This window comes from Xenopus laevis, chromosome 7L, assembly GCF_017654675.1.
Source record: "Xenopus laevis strain J_2021 chromosome 7L, Xenopus_laevis_v10.1, whole genome shotgun sequence".
NCBI classification, from domain to species: domain Eukaryota; kingdom Metazoa; phylum Chordata; class Amphibia; order Anura; family Pipidae; genus Xenopus; species Xenopus laevis.
In genome coordinates, this window is record NC_054383.1 from 28963587 (window position 1) to 28986257 (window position 22671).

At 38.7% G+C, this 22671-nt stretch overlaps 2 protein-coding genes across 2 annotated transcripts in view; both read left to right on the forward strand.

The window, feature by feature from the left end:
• The first annotated feature begins 307 nt into the window (after nucleotides 1-307).
• On the forward strand, nucleotides 308-12843 carry ankrd2.L (ankyrin repeat domain 2 (stretch responsive muscle) L homeolog). The gene is given in 9 exon segments (NM_001087132.1): nucleotides 308-509; nucleotides 3628-3735; nucleotides 4283-4441; nucleotides 5031-5138; nucleotides 5740-5838; nucleotides 6800-6898; nucleotides 7471-7569; nucleotides 9192-9290; nucleotides 11622-12843. Coding segments are annotated over 9 exon segments (936 nt in total). The 5' UTR covers nucleotides 308-443; the 3' UTR covers nucleotides 11721-12843.
• Nucleotides 12844-14849: 2006 nt separating this feature from the next.
• Nucleotides 14850-22671, forward strand: part of hoga1.L (4-hydroxy-2-oxoglutarate aldolase 1 L homeolog) — a 28255-nt gene continuing 20433 nt past the window's right edge. The window contains 4 exon segments of the mRNA NM_001094882.1: nucleotides 14850-15073; nucleotides 16486-16614; nucleotides 17964-18091; nucleotides 19029-19163. Coding sequence (NP_001088351.1) covers nucleotides 14872-15073; nucleotides 16486-16614; nucleotides 17964-18091; nucleotides 19029-19163 — 594 coding nt within the window. The 5' untranslated portion in view covers nucleotides 14850-14871.

The window sequence follows — 22671 nt, forward strand, 5'->3', positions numbered from 1 at the left end:
GGCAAGAACATAAGGACCTGAAACAAGAGCTTCAGAGGAAGCAGCAATACAAAGCCCTAGGCTGGCACTCAGAGAGTTAATAGGGGCTGTTGGACGAGTGGGCTGTAAAGGTGACACAGGGTCAGGGAGAAAGACGTGACATAATGTCACAGGCTGAGCTCATGGTAAAGGCTTCCAGGTCATGTGCAGGGAGTTACACCTGTTGTTCTAAACGATGGTTCTGAATCTTCAGTAAGAGAGGGTGGAGTTGTCCCTGCCTGCTGCTATAAAGCTCTGGCTCAACTGGGACCTACAGTAGCTGGGCAGCAGCAGCCTCTGCTTATGTCCTACACTCTCTCTTTGTCAGCCACAAGTAAATTCAAACTGGTGCAAGAAGACCAGCAGGGAAACAGGGAAAGGAATCTCTTTCAGGAGGCTGAGTCTGGTGGGAATACAACTTGGCAATGGAGGACGAAGTGAAATGGGCGACCGATATTATTGATCAGAAGCTGGAACTGGAGGAACATGAGGTGAATCCTGCAAAAGTTACTTTGTATGTTTGTATGTGAGTCCTATGCATCCATTCACTTGTACATGGAATCAATAATATCCTGCGATTCAAAAAAATTGCTGAAGTAAAGGTCTGGTTTGAAGGCTGAAAGCACAAGGATTTAGCCTAATTCTTACTTACTGATTAGGCTTTTCATTTTAAATGTTTTTTTTTGGTATACAAATAAAGTGGAAATACATTCTATCTATAGAACATGCTTATGTTCTGTTTAACACTGCATATAATGGCATGTATTATAAAATATTGCGTATTTGCATATTTTGGGGAATGCATATGAGTGTGTGCTGCCCTAGCGCTTAGGTTTGCAAAATAGCTTGCTTTATTTTCAAACATTTTAAACCAGAGGAATGTAGAATAGTTAGCACAATATTATTTTTTCCTATTTATTTGAAATGATTCAATTAATAGGTAAGGGAAGAGTTATCAAAGGTCGGTTCCCAGAGTTTTGACCTTTGATTGACATGTTCAAACATGCTGATTGAATAGCTGGTCTGGGATGTCTAATGCGAAAGTTTCCTATAGCTGGCCATAGACGCAAAGATCCAATTGTACGAATCCTTGATTCGTATGATTTTTGGACCGTGTGTGGAGAGTCCCGACATTTCTCATCCCATGGAGATCGTTCATTTGGTCGATCGGACAGGTTAAAAGATTTCTGTCGGCTGCCGGTAATATCTCTGCATGTATTGCCGATTGGACATAACTATCGTATGAATGTTGTCAGGGGCAGAACTTCGGCTGATCTGTTCTTTTACTACTTTATTTGATTGGAATGGTTAGTGGCAGGTCGGGAGATGGGGAAGTCCCATTGTTTGAGTATTCAAATGATCGGATCTTTGCATCTATGGCCAGCTTTAGGGTAATACAGGTAATACCAGAAAAAAATTATCCAGAAATTATCTCCTGAACTAAGTTCCTGCTGTAATTGCATGCACTTATGCAAAATAAATATACAGAAAGCTCAGAATTAAGGAAATGCCATTTTCTATAGACTCTATTTTATCCAAATAATCCAAATGTGTAAAAATGATTTTTCTCCGTAATAATAAAACAGTAACTTGTACTTGATCCCAACTAAGATCAAATGAATCCTTATTGGAAGCAAAATAAGCCTATTGGGTTTATTTAATGTTTACATGATCTTCTAGTAGACTTGAAGTTTGAAGATCCAAATTATAGAAAGATCTGTTATTCAAAAAACTCCAGGTCCAGAGATTCTGGATAACAGGTCCCATAACCGTACCCACAGACTAGAATGAAACAGGGCCATAGTGGCTTAGTTGTGATTGAAATATTAGACTTCTTGCTTGGATTTAACAAGTAATATTTTGGAATGAAACATCTCTCAGGAAGAATGTACTTGTGCTGGTCAGGAGAGCACAAATGGTACAAAAAAGAAGAATATAAATAATTATATCAATAATAATGGAGTTGTGGTGATGTTCACCAGATGAAATTGTGGCACATAAAAATGTGAGGAATGGATGAAAGGTGTGGAGTATTTTTGCACCAGCTTGTTTTGTCTTACTCTGATGGAGTGACAAATAAAGGTTAAGAGTAAACGACACAGCAAACTAAACAGCCCAGGACACGTGCAATGTACTGTATGTAGAGCAGACATTATTCCCCAAGGACTCGTATTGTGTGGAGGCTACAGTTAACATAAATGGGGCTCTAATTTTGGTCAAGTTTTCCTTCTGATTTAATAGTATGCATTAACTGCCTTGGAAAGGTAACCTAATGACATTGTGTTGGAAGGAAATCTGTAGCATGTGTCCGCCAAGACTTTTTAACAAAAATCGATATAACCAGGAAGGTGATGGAGCTAATGGAGCCAAGTTTGATAGACATGTTCTATCAAACTTGGTTTCATCCCCATAGAAAATGTGCAAGAAAGAAAGAAACATAGGGATGCGGTGGCTAGTAATTTTGTGCATACACTGCTGCAAACTTTTTTGCCACACCACATGCCTCCAATACTGTTGTTTATATCATTCAATGTCATGTTTTCCAAGGTACCTTTATACATTTATAAATACAAATTGCCCATCATCATTGTTATGGGTCTCTGTGGAGCTCACAACCTAAGGTCCCTATCCAGTAACACTATCATTACCCTCGGTTTAATCAAGGGCCAAATTGCCTACCTGTATGTTTAGGTGTGGGAGGAAACCATATTACCTGGAGGAACCCCATGCAGGCACAGGTAGAATAAACAAACGCTTTTCATCTAGTTCCCAGATTGGAATCAAACTCAGGACCTCAAGGCAGAAATGCTAACTGCTGATCCACTATGCCAATACAGTATATGTATATATGCAATTAGTTTGCTGATTACAAATGTTACATATTAGTACATTTAGGCTAAGGCCAAGTGGGGACCAAATTCAGCTAGCCAAAACCCGCCGTGTCTATTCTCAACGAGCTGATTCAAGGCGGAAGAAAGAGGAGACTACTTCTCGGGTTAGGGCTGATATCAGCCAGTGGATTTCAGCTAGCAGATTTCGCCCTCCCCCCCCGTTTGGCCCTAGCCTTAAATGTAGGTGTATCCCTGTATACCTGGGTCTGTTTAGCATAATGATGTGTTGAGGTAAGTTAACTGTATGGCAGGTGCTCAGATTTTCTGTTATATTGTTCTGATTGGCTATATTAGGTCTACCCCTGTGAGTGTTCAAATGTTCTTTGTAAAACAATGTAGTATAAACTGCTCCTTAAGCCATTATTCTACTTCGGCAGAACAGGTTAATTAACACATACAGCAGTTAAGGTAGTATCAAAAGGATGATTAGGGGTACAGTAACTATTTAAAGAGTGATACATTTTTGGATGGACAGAAACTGCCTCCCCTGCCTTCCTGCCAGCTAAAATGTAAATTGCCAGTGGGATTACACTTGGAACGATCCGTTTTCCGAAGTCGCCCGAAGTTTCCTCGTGAGGCAACTGGACGACTTATCTCCCTGACCCTTAATCTGCTAAAAATCAAAATAAATCCAATATGGATTCGTGCAGCTCAGTTACCATTAAGTACAAGGAATTGTTTAAACTAATATCATGTCTTTGTTAAATGTATTTTACAGAAGGCAAAGCCACGTTTTCGGAAGATAGGTGTTGTTGACATTGATTCCAGTGATTTAAATGATGAAAAATACCAGCCGCCTGTGAATCGAAATCTTGCCAATTTAAAGGTAATTAGCCATTCAGAAGGCTTTAGTTTGAGACTTGTGCTTTACCCTGGCGGCTACATTGAACTGAGTCTATGTCATATGCACAAGAATTTTTGTTCATGAACATCTCACTATTCATGTTTCTTACATCGTATGTCTGCCTTAAATCAATTGTTTTTCCTTCCTTTCCTAAACTTTTTCATTTTATGCTTCCTTTTTTCTTCCTCCATAGAACCTTCTCTTACTTCCATCTTTTCCTTCTCTCTTTATTGTTCCTTCCTCTACTACTCCTTTTATCCCTGCTTTCCTTGTTCATTTAAATTTTTTTGTCACAAATTGGTGACCTTGAATGAAAAAGTCCCTTTACTCACCCCACCTACAAAACTACAGTTATGGCTCTACCAGCCCTATTGAACTTTTCTAATACAGAATATCTTTAGAAAAATGTAAAGAGAGCTTTGAATTTCACTTATGTTTTAAATGCTATGAATTCCCAACTGCTCACCCATTGTATTGATGTAGGTTTCAATGACATCTACATTCTCACAGTTAATGGCTATTTCTATAGGGTGATGACCGCGTGAGGAAGACTTCAGTTGACCTGAGAAAAGAAATTATTGATGTTGGTGGCATCCAAAATCTAATTGAAATACGAAAAAAGAGACAGGAGAGAAAAAAGAAGAAGTCATTGACAGTTGCTCTCGAACCACCTCCTGAGCCAGAGCTTGTAAGTCATTTTTCTTGTTTTTTAGGAGAACAACTAAAAGCTGTAGGAACTAAATTACAAAGCTATAGGAATCTCGTCCAAGTGTCCTCAGCAAGACCTTTGATCTGAGGATCTGCTAACCCATTACAGAAGCCATGCTCATACTGTAAACTTTTGTCCACAATTTTTAATTCTAGTTTTTTTCTAAAGTATATTTTGATGTTCTATTTTAAAATCATGGAAATTGTGAACTGTAACATTTGTTGAATTTTATCTAGTACAATTGCAAAATTACTTTCTATGGACTTGTGATTTTAAAATTAGAGACTGAATTAGATTGAGAGCTGTATTTAGGATAAGATTGAAATTTAAGCAATTTATATTTATATACTGTTGACATGTATAAGCTGGCAACTCTTAAAGGGGCTGAATCGGCTAATTATGACAGTGTAGATCAAGGATGTCCAACATGCAGTGCTAAAACTTCCAGTTGGTTATAACTGGGGCTTGCCACAGAAATATGCAGAAGTCAAGCCATGCCAATCCCTTGAATGTAAATTCCAAATATATTGTGTCGGTTACACATGTGAATGCTATTACTGTTCTTTAGACAGGACCTGTCACTGCTGAGGCATTCCTCAAGGCTGCTGCTGACGGCAAGATGAACATCATTGAGAAGTTCTTGGAGGATGGTGGCTCTCCAGACACTTGTGATGAGGTATATCTAAAAAAAGACTAACCAAGGGGAGTCTGGTTGGCAACCTGATGCTGTCTGAAATGCCTGGGCTTGTGAAAATTTCATCACCACGTTTCATGGTTCCACTTTGTAGCTGGATATGTTGCCTGTCCAACTTCTACTTTCCAGAGCTTGACTATAACATTCTGATGATTAAGTGACTTCAAACTGAAACTCATTCTTCTTAGTCTATTTACATTCAAACCGTTTATGTAATGATTAATCATAAGTAGAAACATTATACTCATTACCAGTTGTGAACCGGTGTCTTTATTTAGCCAATGTACTAAGAACATTTTAAGATGGAAACAACTACACCCCACTGTCCCAAATATTTGTATAGACAATGAAATTATTATTAATATAGTGTCATAACAACATAGCATTATATTTAGTGGCAAATGTACACACTTGTCCTTTTTTTTTTTTTTACAATCAAGTTAAAAACCAAGCGAATTTATAGACCAGCGTTACAATAAAATAACACTGGCCTCTGCCCTGTTATGAGTTTATATTTTATATTTATTATATTTTCTGAGATATATAAGTCGTGTATATGCATTAATTACCTCTTCTTCGGCAGTTCAGGAGAACAGCACTTCACAGAGCATCATTGGAAGGTCACGTAGAAATCATCAAGAAACTTTTAGACAGTGGATCATCGGTCAACTTCAGGGACAGGGTAAGATGTATTCTAAGAACATAATAGCCATGCCATGATTTAAAGGAGTAGGCATGCTCTAAAAATAAGTTGCTTAGAATAAAATTATGTAGCATTTTAAGTCATTTTACAATGTTTGATACAGTATATCATTCCCATAATTGCTGTTTTTGAACATTTAATAGCAATAATAACTAAGTAGGACAAGTAAAAATATAGATTGGTTTGTTTCAAAATGTAGTTTAAGTTTTATTTGTATCCATAATATAAATTAGATAATATGCTGAGTGGCTTTCAATTTTTATATGGAGAACGTGCTATTCCAATTTATACCAACTTGTCATATCTGCAGATAGATATAGTGCATACATCTAAAGGTGGAGAACTCATCAAGTGTATGATGGAAGAGTGCAGTGCGTAGAGTCCATATTATTTTAACGGGGCATATAAATTTAACAGATATAATATGTACATCAAAACCTGGCCATACATGTTCAAAATTATTTTTCAGTTACATGTCTTTGTACGATTATCTGTTCATATCTGTTAAGCAAACAGTCTAGAAAGTTTATCAGTATTGTCAGTTATTTTGCTTATCAGGCAAGTTTGAAAATTGTGGCTTGATTGGCTTAAAAGCTAGTATCTGATCATATATCATTGCTGCTATTGAGAAGCTGAAACTTTAGACTAGTACAATAAGTTTAGTATATAAAATATGGCATTTTAGCCATATTAATTTGTAGGGTTTAGTTCTCCTTTAAGTTGTCCTAGGGTAGGAAACACTATGCTTACTCTTAAGTTTTGAACATTTTTAATGCCGGCTTACTGAATTATATTACCATACTAGTATCAGGGGTAAATAATTAATTTCTTTGGTATATTTCTAGGTTCCTGAATGTGTGCAAATAATATGCTCATCCATATACAGTACATAGACACTTATAAAAAGGCAGGAGTGATTTAAAACCTCTTCTCTCCGTAGCTGGATTGCACTGCTATTCACTGGGCCTGCCGTGGAGGGAAACTGGAAGTAGTGAAGCTTCTTCAGGATAGTGGAGCAGAAATAAATGTCAAAGACAAGGTAAAACGGTGCATATAATGCTTTATACTTTTTTTTATATAGCCCATGTCACACAGGGTGCCTAGTAGCTGCTATGTTTAGTGGTTTCCTATTGGAGTACGATGGTCTAATCATCCCTCTAAAAAAATTAAATCTAGAGCTCAATCATGCTTGACTTGCAGCAGGAGCAATGTGGTGTGAGGTGCAGAGCACATGAGTGGATGCGGGGGAATCCCTGTTCTTACTTCTTGCCAAAGGGCAGGTGGTAAGCTGCTCATCTGAATGATTTACACATTAGTGGACAGGTATGGGGTGGGAGGGGAGGGGGACTCCTAAGTGCCTCCTTTCTACTGCCCTTTATGAATATAACACTGCTAAATGTAGGCAGCACTGTATTCATTTGGGCGGCCTCATGTCTCTTTTTGCACAACTGTATATAAGAGTTGGCTTGTGGCCATTCCAATACTGCCACAGGCAGCTCAATGGTAACAGAATACAGTACCATACATTTTTAATATGATTACCTTTTATACATTCTAGTGCTATATCCTTAATCCGCTTGCACATAACATTTTCCTTCTTTTTCATTTCAGCTCCTTAGCACACCTCTCCATGTTGCTACACGCACTGGTCATGCTCATATTGTGGAGCACCTGATTGCTACTGGTGTGGAAATTAATGCCAGAGACAGGGTAAGGAAGCACAAGTAGAAATACTGTACAGGAAAAACATGCAGCATAGAGAGTAAGACAAAAAATAATGTTTACTTTCAAGCAAAAAGAAAAAAAAAAAACGTAGCACCAAATCCAAAAGACAATAATCTTCAGTAAAATACCACAGACTATATCATGAAACCTAATTAGTGGTAAACATTCAACCGAATTCATTGTAAAATGTGCTGGAATTTAGCTAAATCCTTAAAGAGATACTGTCATGGTAAAACATATTTTTTTCAAAACTCATCCATTAATAGTGGTGCCTCAGCAGAATTCTGCACCGAAATCTGTTTCTCAAAAGAGCAAACAGATTTTTTTATATTTAATTTTGAAATCCGACATGGGGCTAGACATATTGTCAGTTTCCCTGCTGCCCCAAGTCATGTGATTTGTGCTCTGAAAAACTTTAGTCACTCTTTACTGCTGTACTGCAATTTGGAGTGATATCACCGCCCCTTCCCCCCCCAGCAGCCTAACAACAGAACAATGGGAAGGTAACCAGATAGCAGCTCCCTTATACAAGATAACAGTCCCCAGCACTCAATAATAAAAATCCAGGTCCCACTAAGACACATTCAGTTACATTGAGTAGGAGAAACAAAAGCCTGCCAGAAAGCTGTTCCATTGTGCAGCACTGGCTCTTTCTGAAAGCACATGGCCAGGCAAAATGACCTAAGGTGGCTGCCTACACACCAATATTACAACTAAAAAAAAATATATAACTGTTGGTTCAGGAGTTAAATTTTATATTGTAGAGTGAATTATATGCAGTGTAATTTAGAAATAAAAATGACACCATAAAAATCATGACAGTATCCCTTTAAGCAAACAGTGGATACAGAGCAGACCTACTGTCAGTGGCGTAACTAGATATTACTGGGATCCACAGTAAATTATATTTGAGGCCCCCAAAATGTCCAGAGTAGTGATGTGCTGGCCAGCCCTGGGGGTCGGTCGGGTTCGGGCCAACCTCGTACCCCCATTTGTGGGTGGCGGGCAGGTATAGGTCGAGCTCTTCTTCCTGCTCTCCCCACTCACCCACCTTACACTGCTGGCTTCCGACTTCCGGGTTCTGGTTTTATATCCGCGCGCCTGCTCGCCCCAACACTTCTGTGACATCATGGGCTGGGTAGACTGGCGCGGGTCTATAAAAGGAACCTGGAAGTTTGGCTCCGGTGGGCTCCGGTGGTGGGAAGGCAGATATAGGGTGGGTGCAGGTCGGGAAAAACCTGACCTGCACATCACTAGTCCAGAGGTTGACCTGTTTTACCAATATTTATTGAAATTATATATGAATTTGTAGAATTCTTATTCCTTGTAGGCCCCCTGCAGCCACAGGGTCTGCTTCCTCTGTAGTTACACCCCTGCCTACTGTGCTCCAAAACTTTATCCGGTATGTTTTGTTCATGGAAGCCAAAGATAATAAATATTTTATGAAATTCCCTAAAAAGCCCTGCGAAATGTAACTGCGGGGAATATTTCCAATAAAATTGCTATTCTATACAAAACTAAGATACACGTCAGACTGTGACTTTAGGCATTTGATAAATATGCAGCAAAAGTACATGATGAATTCATTCCCTTTGTCTCTTGCTTAGGAAGGTGACACTGCTCTTCATGATTCCGTCAGACTTAATCGGTACAAAATCATCAAAATGCTTATTTTATACGGCTCCAACATGATGGCAAAGAATGCAGTAAGTATGCCAGTGATTTCTCCTCTGAGATATATCTGATGGGAGGATCTGAAGGTGAAGATCAGTCAGCATGAAATGCTCTTTCATTCTGTTCTTAAATATTGTTTTACAGCCGTATTCCTTTATAAAATTCAATATCATTTATACAACTGCTACGGTTAGTGCCATGATTTATGAGTCGGAATGGACAACTGTTTGAAATGTATAATCCTTGTCTAATACATTTCAGTTGGCTCACTGGAGCTAAATCCAGGGCCAGTGTTTCTCTATGCTTTGAAAAAAAGCTGTTTTCTCAGTAAATTTCTACCTGAAGCAGTTGATTCTCCCTTACACTAATAGTTTTGGGGCAAATATTAAAAATACTTCAGTGTTCTACTGCAGAGATGTGTAAAACTTGACTCTTACTAAAAAAAAGTAGTACTGTCCCAGTACCATGTACTGGAATCCTTTTTCCTGTAATAATCAAAGGAACAAACTGCTACACAAACTTTTATAGTACAGGTATGGGATCCGATATCTGGAATCCCCTTAGTCAGAAAGCTCCAACATACATCAAGGCCGTCTCCCGTAGACTCCATTTTATCCAAATAATTAAAATTTTACAAAAATAATTTCTTTTTTCTTTGTAATGATAAGACAATACCTTGTACTTCATCCCAACTAAGATATTATTAATCCTTATTGGAAGCAAAACCAGCCTATTGGGTTTATTTAATGTTTACATGATTTTCTAGTAGATTTAAGGTATGAAGATCCAAATTACAGAAAGATCCATTATCCGGAAAACCCCATGTCCCGAGCATTCTGGATAACAGGTCCCATACCGTTATAATGATGTATAATGATGTCTGCTAGAATATTGTTTATTTTGTCTCAGAGGTGGTGACTATGGAACTTGTAGAAGCTCAGGATTCATCAGGGTTTTCTATGCTATCACTATGTGGTTCACCTTTAAGTTAACTTTAAGTATGTTATAGAATGGCCAGTTGTAAGCAACTTTTCAACTGGCCTTCATTATTTCTTTTTTATATATATTTTTTAAATTATTTGCCTTTTTCTTCTGACCCTTTCCAGCTTTCAAATGGTGGTCACTGACCCCATATAAAAAACAAATGCCCCATATAGGACTATATTGCACAAGTCCTGTTGCCAGTATCAACCAATAAGCAAATATGTTAAAACAGCCTGTTACAAGTCACCCTAAGAAATAATTCCAAATACTATATTTTGATGTTAGTCAAGCATAATAAAATTTACTCACTATATCAATTATTTAAATCTTATTTATTTTAGTCTTGGAATTCACAATCACCTGAAACAGGCAGCAGCCATTTTGTGGACACTGTCATTAAGGCATGCTTTAGATCATGCCAAAATCTTGTTTATACACCAATGAGGGACATGATGCCTATACAATAAGATGGTGAGGAGGGAGGGGAATGTGAGGAGAGCAGCAACATCTAGTAAGTGCAGAATGGAAATTAAAAGTAATTGCCTGCCCCGCCTAAGGCATAGAGGAGGGTCAGGCAATATATGATTAACAGCTGGGAGTATTAAACAAGTACGGTATATAAGAGGTAGAAATGGAGTTCAGGGTTCCAAGAAATTGCTCTACCAGTGTAATTGTCTCCAGCCAATGGGAATACAGTGCTGGTGGGATTGCTCACAGGCTTGGGCTTTAATGCTGATTTAGGAATTCTTACAGGGAAGCTGTTACATTGAATGAAGTAGAGCGGAATGCTGGGAGATGTTAGTTGGGTAAGCCATTCTAAAATCTCCAGCTATTATAAGGGTTGACAATGTGTTCCCTGTGGGTAAATAAGTAGAATTGTGTTTGTCTAAACAAGCTGATATTAGGAATTCTCCAGTGATCCCCAACCAGTAGCTCATGAGCAACATGTTGCTCTCCAACCCCTTGGATGTTGCTCTCAGTGGCTTCAAAGCAGATGCTTATTTTTGAATTCCTGGCTTGGAGGAAACTTTGGGTTGCATAAAAAACAGTTGTATTGCCAAATAGAGATCCTGTAGGTTGCAAGTTCACATAGGGGCTACCAAATAGCCAATCACAGCCCTTTGATGGCATCTACGGGAACTATTTTCATACTTGTGTTGCTCCCTAACCCTTCTTACATTTGAATGTGGCTCCTGGGTGAAAAAGGTTGGGGATCCCTGCTCCAGAAGTACACACATTTTAAGGTTTTAGCAGGGAGCAGTGCCAAGAAGAATAGCATTGAATATCTAGATGTCTTTGTGTGTTCAAATAATGACGACATTGCATGTATAACACAATATCAATATAATCTCCTTGTGCCTTCTGTGTGTTCCCTGCAGGACGGCAAAACTCCCACAGACCTTGTGCAGCAGTGGCAGGCAGACACCAAAGAGATGTTGGTGAAAAGGTCAAACACTGTTTCAGAGAAGCAAGTGTGAAGCAGAGAGAGAAGCTACTGCTGTATCATTCGATTAGATACTTACTAATCATTGTGAGGATGTGTTTGGCCAGTGCTGCCAAAAAAGGATATATATTTTTAATGCATTTTGATTTAATATAGAAAATTTCTGTACAGCAAGCCCTTTATTTGTGTTATTTATTGTAAAATGTGCTTTATTGTTCTTTTACCTGTATATATAAGCCAGGAATGGGCCAGGAATGCCTAAAGCTGTTGCTCAACCATTTTCATCAACATACATGCCAGCAAATCCCTTTGAATGACTAATACAATATCTACATGAATTGGGATAACAAATACTCTTATATAGTTCACTGGATTTCAGGCTTTGCTTATTTGATCTCTAATCACAGACATGTATAGCTGTATACACAACCCCAGTGTATTTGGTCAGAGAGTGATTATTTTCAATTCAGCTTTAGATATTAAATATTCCTGGTGTGGGCCCAATCCCAAGACTATTCTACTGGTCCTTTAAAAAAGGAGTTTTTTTAAAGGCAGTAGGCAGAGCTAAGCTCATATAGCTCATATAATAGATGCCTTGGTATGTTTGCATCCAGCCACTGGTTGGATGTTAGTTTGGTGTGTACTGGAGGGTTTATGGCCCGATATAGACTCTTTGTTAAAGGAGTAGTTCAACTTTAAGTTAATTTTTAGTATGTTATAGAATGGCCAGTTCCAGGAAACTTTTCAATTGGACGCCATTATTTATTTTTAATAGTTTTTTTTTAAAATGATTTGCCTTCTTCTTCTGACTATTTCCAGCTTTCAAATGGGGGGTCACAGGCCCCATCTAAAAAAACAATTGCTCTGTAAAGCTACAAATTTATTGTTATCGCTACTTTATATTTCTCATCTTTCTATTCAGGGCCTCTGCTATTCACATTCAAGTCAACTGGAGAGTTTCCGAATAAAAAGCTCAAAAACCACAAATAATAAAAAATAAAAACCAATTGCAATATGTCTCGAAATATCACTCTCTACATCATACTAAAGGTTATGGTGAACAACCCCCACCCCCCTTTAAATGACTGCAACAATCATAACATGCATGAAGATTTTCTTTTATGAAAATATTGTTTTTTGTTCTTCCTCCCAAAAAATGAAATGAAACTATGTAAATAGCATATATATATATATATATATATATATATACACAAATGCCTTATTAAACTTAAATGTTGCTATGGTTTCTTTGCTTCAATTTGTTATTAGAAGCTATTGGTGGTGATGAAAAAAATCAAGAAGCTACAACATTTTTGTTCTTTTCTATCATTAATAGTACAGTTAAGAGGGCTATTAATAGTGGACATGGAAGAACTCCCCCCCAGCTTCGCTTTCACACTGTCTTTATATGTTCTGCAGTCTCTCCCACTCGCTGTGCTCTTCTCACTAGGATCGTTGACCAGGTCACAGACTATAAGTTATGTGACTTGCTTAACACTCACCACAGGAACAAGCAGGACTGGAAGGACAACAAGATTTATGAACACAGGTTATGAGTTGAGGTCCCAAAGTGAGTAAGCAACAGATCATCCTACATAACTGGTTGTCAGACTTGATTGACTTCTGTTTAAGGTCTAACCTTTGGTCAGGTCTTCCCTTAGCTTATTTCATGCTCACAGATAAAACATTGATCTATCAATCATTCAGCCAGCTATTAAGAATATCTATTTTATCAGGAGCCAATTAACCTGCTTGTATGTTTTTGGAGTGTGGTAGGAAAAGATTATTACAATATTTATTGACTTATGGATCCATTAAATAAAAGACTGAATACCTGGTAATCCGGCATTGGGGCAGATTTACTAAAGGGCGAATTGTTGCCAGCGACCGCTTTGCACATTTCACACCACTTCGCCAGGCGCAAATCTGTCACCACTACGATATTTCACTGAAATGCAACAGTGCGTCCTGGACGCCGAACGCTGGCGACTTTTCGCTAATGGAAACGTTGCTCCTTAATGTTGCTTAAGTGCACTTCACCAAGTGAAAGGATAGCATGACTTTACAATTGCACCTAAAAAGTATTTCAACTAATTGAATTGCCCTGTGTTCCTGTTTATACATAATTGCCAACATTATAGAAATAGAATAGAATTTTGTGGGCTGTTGATTTACATGAGTGTGGGGCTTGGGAAAACTTTTTTTTTTTTCTAAATGCATCCGTTGATATTGCTGCTCAAGCAGAGTTCTGCCCCGAAAATATATTTTTCAAAAGAGCAAACAGAATTTTTTATATGTAGTTTTGAAATCTGACATGGGGCTAGACATATTGTCTGCTTCCCAGGTGCCCCCAGTAGTGTGACTTGTGCTCTGATAAACTTCAGTCACTCTTTACTGCTGTACTGCAAGTTGGAGTGATATCACCCCCCCCCCGCAGCCTAACAACAGAACAATGGGAAGGTAACCAGATAACAGAACAGCACCCATGTCTCACTGCGACCCCATTCAGTTCATTGAGTAGGAGAAACAATAGCCTATCAGAAAGCAGTTCCACAGTGCAGCACTGGCTCTTTCTGAAAGCACATGGCCAGGCAAAATGACCTGAGATGGCTGCCTACACACCAATATTACAACTACAACAAATACACTTTCTGGATTAGGAATTACATTTTATATGGTAGAGTAAATTATTTGCAGTGTAAACAGTGTAATTTAGAAATAAAACTACACCATAAAAACCAAGACACACACACACATATATATATATATATATATATATATATATATATATATATATATATATATATATACTGTAACTATAAAATATAGGACACGAACAGGCTCTGAGAATTGATTTCTAACCAGTAGATTGCTAAAATAGTTCTGTAACGTTAGATGTAAACGCCAAGGGCATATTCATGGACACAAAATTTGAGGGATAGCTGACACATATTATGTGTGTATATGATACTTTAAATAGTGTTTAAATTCAGACAGCTTTCTGGCTCTTGGATCATACAAAAACAATTGCACTGGAATTGTGGAGTTAAAGTTTATCTGCCCAGAAAATGATTCTAGGGAAGAACAGCCGAGGGTCATTATAAATGATTAACACCCCTAGGCCCCCACCCTTCCCCAGGGCCAGACACAGACAGAGCTGTGAGAGATCCGACAGATGCAGCAACATGTTTGGGAGAACTCTCTTTCCAGCCCGTGCTCTTTGCTCTGGCCTTTTCAAAACTCCCCTTAGAACTCTGGCAACACGGCCTGCACTCTCCATTGGTGGGATTTACCCTCCTATTGCCACTCCGTTTACTGACAAAGAAGAGGTGGACTATGGCAAACTGCATGAGAACCTCCAAAAATATTGCTCCTTCCCCTTCAGTGGTGAGTGCTGCCTGGGAGTGGAGAGGGGATCAGTGTCACTACAAGCTGCTTTGCTATTGGGAGTGGGGAGGGAATTATTCAAGCAAGAGAAACGCCACATTTCCCAATCATTACTTTCAGTTCAAACACCTTCTCTGTCTTAGCATGGCTACGGCAGCTCTTAAAAATTAAGTGGCAACCTAGAATAAGATATAATTATTTATGTAGCCATTATCACTGTATCCTAACATATTTTGGGCAACCATACCCTTTATTATAGGGTTCTTGCAAGAAAAGATCCAATCAACTGCGCTACTGCACTTAGGAAGCAGATCTGATTTGGCTTTATCACATGGTCAGGTGAATCTTGAGCCATTGTCCTCCATTGCTACTTTTCAGCACCCTTTACATCAGTTGACTGAATGCAGATTATAAAATGCAGATTATAAAATAGACTTGTGTCCTTCCAGGACCATGAACCCTGGAGAACTGCCCTGATTGTCCCAATTATTATCCATCACTGGCAGTGCAGAGACCTGAGGCAAAGCAGGCAAAATATGGTGGATTGCAAATGTTGCACCCTGCCCTTCTGGTAGTAAAGGGTCTCCAACCGTGAGCAACATTTAAATATAACAAAAGTTGGGGAGCAACACAAGCATGAAAAACGTTCCTATGGGGTGCTCAATAAAGGTGGTAATTGGATATATAGCAGCCCCTATGTCGACTGGCAGATTACAGGTGGATCTGTTAAGCAGTAAACATGGTCAATAAGCCTCCAAAACTTGCCTCCAATTCAGAAATCCAAAAATAAGCACCTGCTTTGAGCCAACTGGGAGGAGCAACATCAAAGTACTTGGTGAGGAACATGTTGTTTGCGAGTCACTGGTTGGGGAACACTGTTCTACCTAGTGGTTCATGGCCTATCAGGGGAAACCCCAAACTGAAGAGGTCTCATTAGCAGCACCTGATGTATTATATCTTTTGCCCACCAGCCAAATACCCTGAGTGATTGTGGTTACTTGGACCGCTTAACCACATTTTCAGAGCAGAACAATAGTAAGATGGAAAAATAACCTCCCAGAATACTATTTTGAAATGCCTTGGACTTTACTGGTGTAGAGAAAGATGCCAACACATCCTCTGCTGCTAGGGCTCGTAAATCCACAGGGGGTGAGTTGTTCTCATATTTCCTGAGAAGGAGGTGTGAGGAGTCTGCAGAACAGAAGGCAATAGTAAACCATTGGTAAAGCAGAACTTTATAAGAGGGATATATGTTAATTTAAGACCACAATATATAAATCTGCCAATGAGAATGCAATAAATGTGCAATTAGACTAAAAATATGTATGTCCCATACAGTATTTATATACATTTTGCCATTGCAAATTATTATAGATTTAATTTTCTAATTTCTGTGTTGTTCTCTTTTAAAGGGTTTGTAGTCCAAGGATCGAATGGAGAATATGCTTACCTGACCAGGGAGGAGAGACTGGAAGTGGTGCGTCGGGTACGCCAAGCTGTGCCGAAGGAAAAACTGATAATGGCTGGTTCAGGATGTGAATGTAAGTCATGGTCAAACTGAACAATATTAAAATCCCAATTTAATGGTTTAACTAGAACATTTCAAACATTTTTATGTAGATGTAAACATTATAAAATATTGGACCTAGATGAAAGTGTTTCAATCTAATATAAGAGCTGTGGCAGCTATTCCAGGAGCCACTACCAACTCCTAATCAATTCAATAAGCATTTATTAGTCCAAAAACAAATTCAGCCCATGTACAGCCATAGGCATTCTGGACGGAGTTACTAGAATTTTATTTTAAAATGGATTTGTTAGCAACAACATCCTCTACCTAAATAAACAGTATTGAGTAAATCTTAAACAGAAAGGAAGCAAGAAATAATTTTCTGTTTTGCTGTAAAATCAAGTTTTAACTCAAGAATAAGGCCATTATTGGTCTGGTTATTTAGAAGAACCTCAATATAGGATTTGTGGTAAGGCCAACAAGGCCCTAAGTTAGGGCAGAAGATTGAAGATCGAAGACTTTCTTCAAATGACCTAGATTAAGTTTGGAGGTTTAATGCTTTTTAATACGTGTTTTGTAAAAATTAAGTATATTTTATAGTTTCAGCAACATTTAGAGTCCTGTAGCGGGTCGGAAGGGAGGTCACAGAAGGGAGATACTGTATTTATAGGGTGTTGCAAATATACCAGCAATTAAATTGCTGGTGAATTCGGAGTTCCAGCCCTGGCCCTAGCTGATGATTTCTGGCTGGGCCAGCTGGGTGCCAACCATTTTTGGAGGGTTATATCAGTCATATTGGCACAGATTTTGCTTTGTTCCTGAAAATATATAGGTGCAATGTGCTTAAGTTAATCATAGTAAATCACGGCTCATCTGTAGAAGTGCTTCAATTCCATCCATGGACAAAGCAGGTCTTCCAAACAAACCAGTATGTGCTGTTCTGAAGGCTAAAACACTGCACAGTTGCACAGTCCACAGTCTTGTTCTGGATTAGAGGCCCACTTGCTTCCTATTCTATAAATATAAAAGCTATAACAAGGGAGAGCTCACATCATTGTTACAAGAGCTAAAATTGTCTAAGCCAACTTCCAGCTCATGGTGAAATACATATTTTAGTTCTGTGCCAGGTTTGGATGCCTTCCATCAGATGCTGTTAGATGACATGCCTATTATAAACTAGTTAGAGATATGATCTGGGAACGGTTATGCCTGTCACGGCTACTTAGCTTCTTCTACCTGATGGATCCTCAAACTGTATTTTGCTGAACAGGGGAGACTGGATGTTTTTGTAAAGCAAATAATGGTAGATGTTGGGCAATTCTGTTGCTGTTTTATTTCATATTATATTTATTGTTTGTAATATTAATTTGACTGTTGAAGCTACACAAGCCACAATTGAGATGACGGTGGAGATGGCTCAGTCTGGAGCAGATGTTGTTCTAGTGGTGACACCATCCTACTACAGAGGCAAGATGACCAGCTCTGCACTTGTTCATCATTACACTAAGGTACATATCACCTGGATCTTTAATATGGAATAGATGATGCCATGATCAGTACCACAGCAAGCAAAGAATTTACCGTGGAGATAGAAGTGTTCTAATTTTAATTGGCCAATGTCTTTATTGGAATATTTTCCAAAACCAAGCTATTACTTTCCGCCTTTAACACATTGGGGCAGATTTATAAAGGTTTGACTAGTAAATTTGAATTTGACTTTTTAAGTACTTTTTTTGGTCAAAACTCACAATTTTGAATTCGAAATCAAATTCAAATCCAGGATTTATCATTCCCCTGCCCTCGAATTCGATAGGTTGCCATCTAAAACTTGTTGAGTTCATGTAGCCTTCCTTCGGATGAAAAAACTTCACAGTACTCTAAAATTCAACCTTTGATAAATAACCCCCATGTAGGGTTGCCACCTGGCCGGTAAAAATGATGGTTGATCCCAATGTTATTAATAGGGAATAAAGATAAATAAATAGGAAGGCCAGTATTTTTTTTACAGAAAAGGTGGCAACCCTAGCCCCATGATGAATGTTTTAGAAGAAGTGTACTTAAAGTTTCAGTTTGTCATCAGTTCTGTCCAAAAACAGACTTTTTACCATAATATAAATTTCTATATAAATTAAGGATGGATGTGCCTTTGTCATGTCACTTACTGGCAGAGCCAGTTTAATGAAAGCTTTGCCTGTTGGATCAATGAATGATTACATGGATCACTAAATTCACCTAAAATGTATAAAAATGATGTGTTGAGGCTATAAGGGTGATGTATTAATAATGATTACTGTATAAAGATAATATACTTTCCTATTTATAAATTTAACAATTATTTTCTGTACAGGAGCAGATCAAAGCAGGGTTTAAGGGCAGAGTAGGGCAGCTCAGAATAGAGAGTGCCCTACTAACATGTCTCTATGATATCTAATTGTGTTTTTTTAGGTAGCCGACCACTCCCCTGTCCCCGTGGTTCTGTACAGTGTACCTGCCAACACTGGCTTGGACTTACCTGTGGATGCTGTAGTTACTCTGTCTCAACACCCTAACATCATAGGCTTAAAAGACAGTGGAGGGGATGTAAGTTAATATTTTTTTGTGTCTGTAAAATCTACTTGTAGTGATTGTTTTCCCTTTAAAACAAGGTTACCTTATATGAGAATATTACTTTCTAACCTATTCAGTACATGGACTGTATGGCTGGAGATGAGCACCTTTACTGTAACGCACTCATGTCTGATTTGTGACCCACCAGCTGTTGTAAACTAATGAGTAATTGTCTATTGATAGTATCTAGTAGTGATAAGTCTAAAGCAAATGGACTTGCTGAGTAATCTTGAAAATGTTTCACCACTCATCCAAGTCAGTAGTTCAGCTGAGTGGTAGGGAATGCCCTGGCATTTCAAAGGGGTTGTTCACCTTTAAACTAACTTTTAGTATGATGTTATTCTGAGACAAATTGCTATTGGATTTTCTATTTTTTGTGTTATTTACCATGTATTGATTTGTATAAGAGACTGGAATATGAATAGGAGAGGGACTGAATAGAAAGATGAGTAATAAAAAGTAGCAATAACAATACATGCGCAGGCTTACAGAGTATTTGTCTTTTAGATGGGGGTCAGTGGCCCCCGTTTGAAACCTGGAAAGAGTCAGTAGAAGAAGTCAAATAATTCATAAACTATAAAAAAAAAAAGAAAAAATGAAGACCAATTGAAAAGTTGCTCATAATTTGCCATTTTATAACATACTAAAAGTTAACTTAATGGTGATCCACCCCTTTAAAGCCTTAGGGGTATATTTATCAAAGAGTGAAGTTAGAGATCACCACAGTCCTCTAGAGTGAAATTCAGCCACTCTCCATTCATGTATGTGGGATTTTGAAAGGTGTATTTATCAAAGGATGAACTTTCACATTTACCCACTGATAAAAACGCTTTTGAGAATCCATAGAAATGAATGGAGAGTGGCGGAATTTCACTCTAGAGGACTGTGGTGATCTCTAACGTCCCTTTTTGATAAATATACCCCTTAAAGTCAATGTAAGACACAGTGTTGGAAAAGGCCGTTCTGCTCCTGTCTGTTCCCCATCTTGTGTGTGTACAAAAATCAGTCTGTCAGTGCACACGTGGCGCTAAAATGTGGCTAAAATGTGCATTTTCTGACAGGCTAATCATATACAAGACAGGGTGGACAGGAGCGGATCAACCTCTTCTACCCTTTATACAATCGGCAAAATCCAATCAGAATAGTTCCATTGAACTGATCCTGATCCTAGACTGGTGAGGGGGCTAGTTTTCTATGTTGCGTAATTTCCTTATAGATTGGTTGTTTAGTCTCCACCATAATGTATAGATCTGTGTTCTCTACACTACCCTGTACAGCATATACCTCCAGGGTTGGACTGGGCCCAGGCCGGCTCAGTCCCGCTACCCCAATTGTCTGGCCCCAAAAAACTATATGCTGCGCATGCGCACGGGGCCCCCGAAAGTTTGGAACCCATGGGCCCTAATGCTCCAGTCTGACCCTATATACCTCATTCCCAGCTGTGCTGAAAAAAACCCAGTACAAGCACTGAAATGTATAATTATGGTAGGTTTAAAAGCTGTTTAGAATTACATTTTCTTTCACTATACAAACGTATCGTGGGACACTTTTAACAAGTTTGCTGTTGGTTTAGAGACAATTAAATGAACATCATGAAATACACTTTCCAGTGATTGCGATACATTTTTTAAGTGGCTTGATTTAACAACTCAGCCCCCCTCCTCCAGCCTAATCAATTTTCAGGCACAAATAGCATTATTTCATTACCCCTGTAAATACCTTTAAATAGACAAGCCAGAGATTTCATTGAATTCTTACATTGGCTGACCAATAGAAGCGACAATGGTGCAGTCCGGTCAATTGCAGTTGGTGACGCTAGACTTCTGTTCATTTGTTCACGCACACATTGCTGTATCAGCAATAGTTCTGCAAATGCCAAGGACGACAAATAGACTTTCCCATATATCACCTTATTTGACCTTCCCATGGATTCACTGTTATGACTCCCCCCCCCCCCCCCCACAGGACCAACCAGAGAGTTTTGTAGCCACTGTTCTTGGAAAAAAAAAATCCAGATTCATATAAGTACAACATCTGAAGGAAGGAACTAACAAGGCCCCACTTTTCCTCTAAACTCCATGTAATCCATTGGATCGCTTATGTTTGGCCAGCCCTCTATTTGAACACACTGAATATGGTCATATTACTCTGAACTACAAAAGGCTGTGGCCCATTTGTGACGAGACTTGTGCAAGTGGTTTTGGGTGTGGATCCCGCAAATGGAACACTGCAAAAAAATATATTACGTTCTGAATTTCAGGCCAGAAGCCAAAGCAATGTTAGCAGTGTCGGACTGAGATACCAGAGGCCCATTAGAAAACCTTAGGTTGAGGGCCCACTTTCCAAATTATTATATCTCCTCTCCTCACTCAACCTCCTTATTCTCCTTGTCTCTTTTCTCTACATACTACACTCTATTCTTCAATTATTAAGCCTTTTTTTCCCCATAAAGAAATAGGGAATGACCATGAAATAGGCCAAAAGATTATAAGCAAGAGGCCCACTGACACCTGGGCCCACTGGGAGTTTTCCTGGTATCCCGGTGGGCCAGTCAACACTGATTGTAAAGGTGGCCATAGACGCAAAGATCCGCTCGTTTGGCAACATCGCCAAATGAGCGGATCTTTCCCCGATATGCCATTAACAAGAATGGCTATATTGGGGGTAATTAGATTGTTCGGCCGTATGGCCGAACGATCCGATTACGATGCGCAATGGGCTCGATCTCTGCCGGACGAAAGATGTCGGCACACGCCCAACACGATCCGAAAATCGTACGAATCCTCGATTCGTACGATAGGATCTGTGTGTCTATGGCCACCTTTAGAGCCAACCAGGAGAGAGCAAAGTGTCAGGAAGCATACTTTGTGTACTATTCATCATGTGCAGCAGCAAAGGAGTTTAATTATTTACTAAACACAAGGTTTATATAATGACATGCCTGCATGTTGTTTCTTTTGAGAAAAGAAATAACATTTTTAAAATGATTTCCTTTTCCTCTGTAATAGTAAAACAGTAGCTTGTATTTGATCCCAACTAAGATATTATAAATCCTTATTGGAGGCAAAACAATCCTATTGGTTTTATTTAATGTTAACATGATTTTCTAGTAGACTTAAGGTATGAAGATCCAAATTACGAAAAGATACGTTATACGGAAAACCCCAGGTCCCAAGCAATCTGGATAATAGGTCCCATACCTGTATAATGACTGTGATGTTAGATGCCAAAGTATAATCTCTAACTTAGATTCTTTTCATCCGTAACTATCCATTAGTGGTCATTCATCATTCAGGCTGTTGAGGTGAAACTTCAGTGCTTATTCCACTTGCCATTTGTCCAGTGCAGCAGAAAGCCAGCAGTCTGACCTTTGCAGATATGGCTTCTATCCCAGGGATATCACTGTACAGAACCAGGGAATTATTGCTGTACTCAGCTGCTAGGCAATTTGCTTTTGGGACATGCTGATTTCTCTCATAGT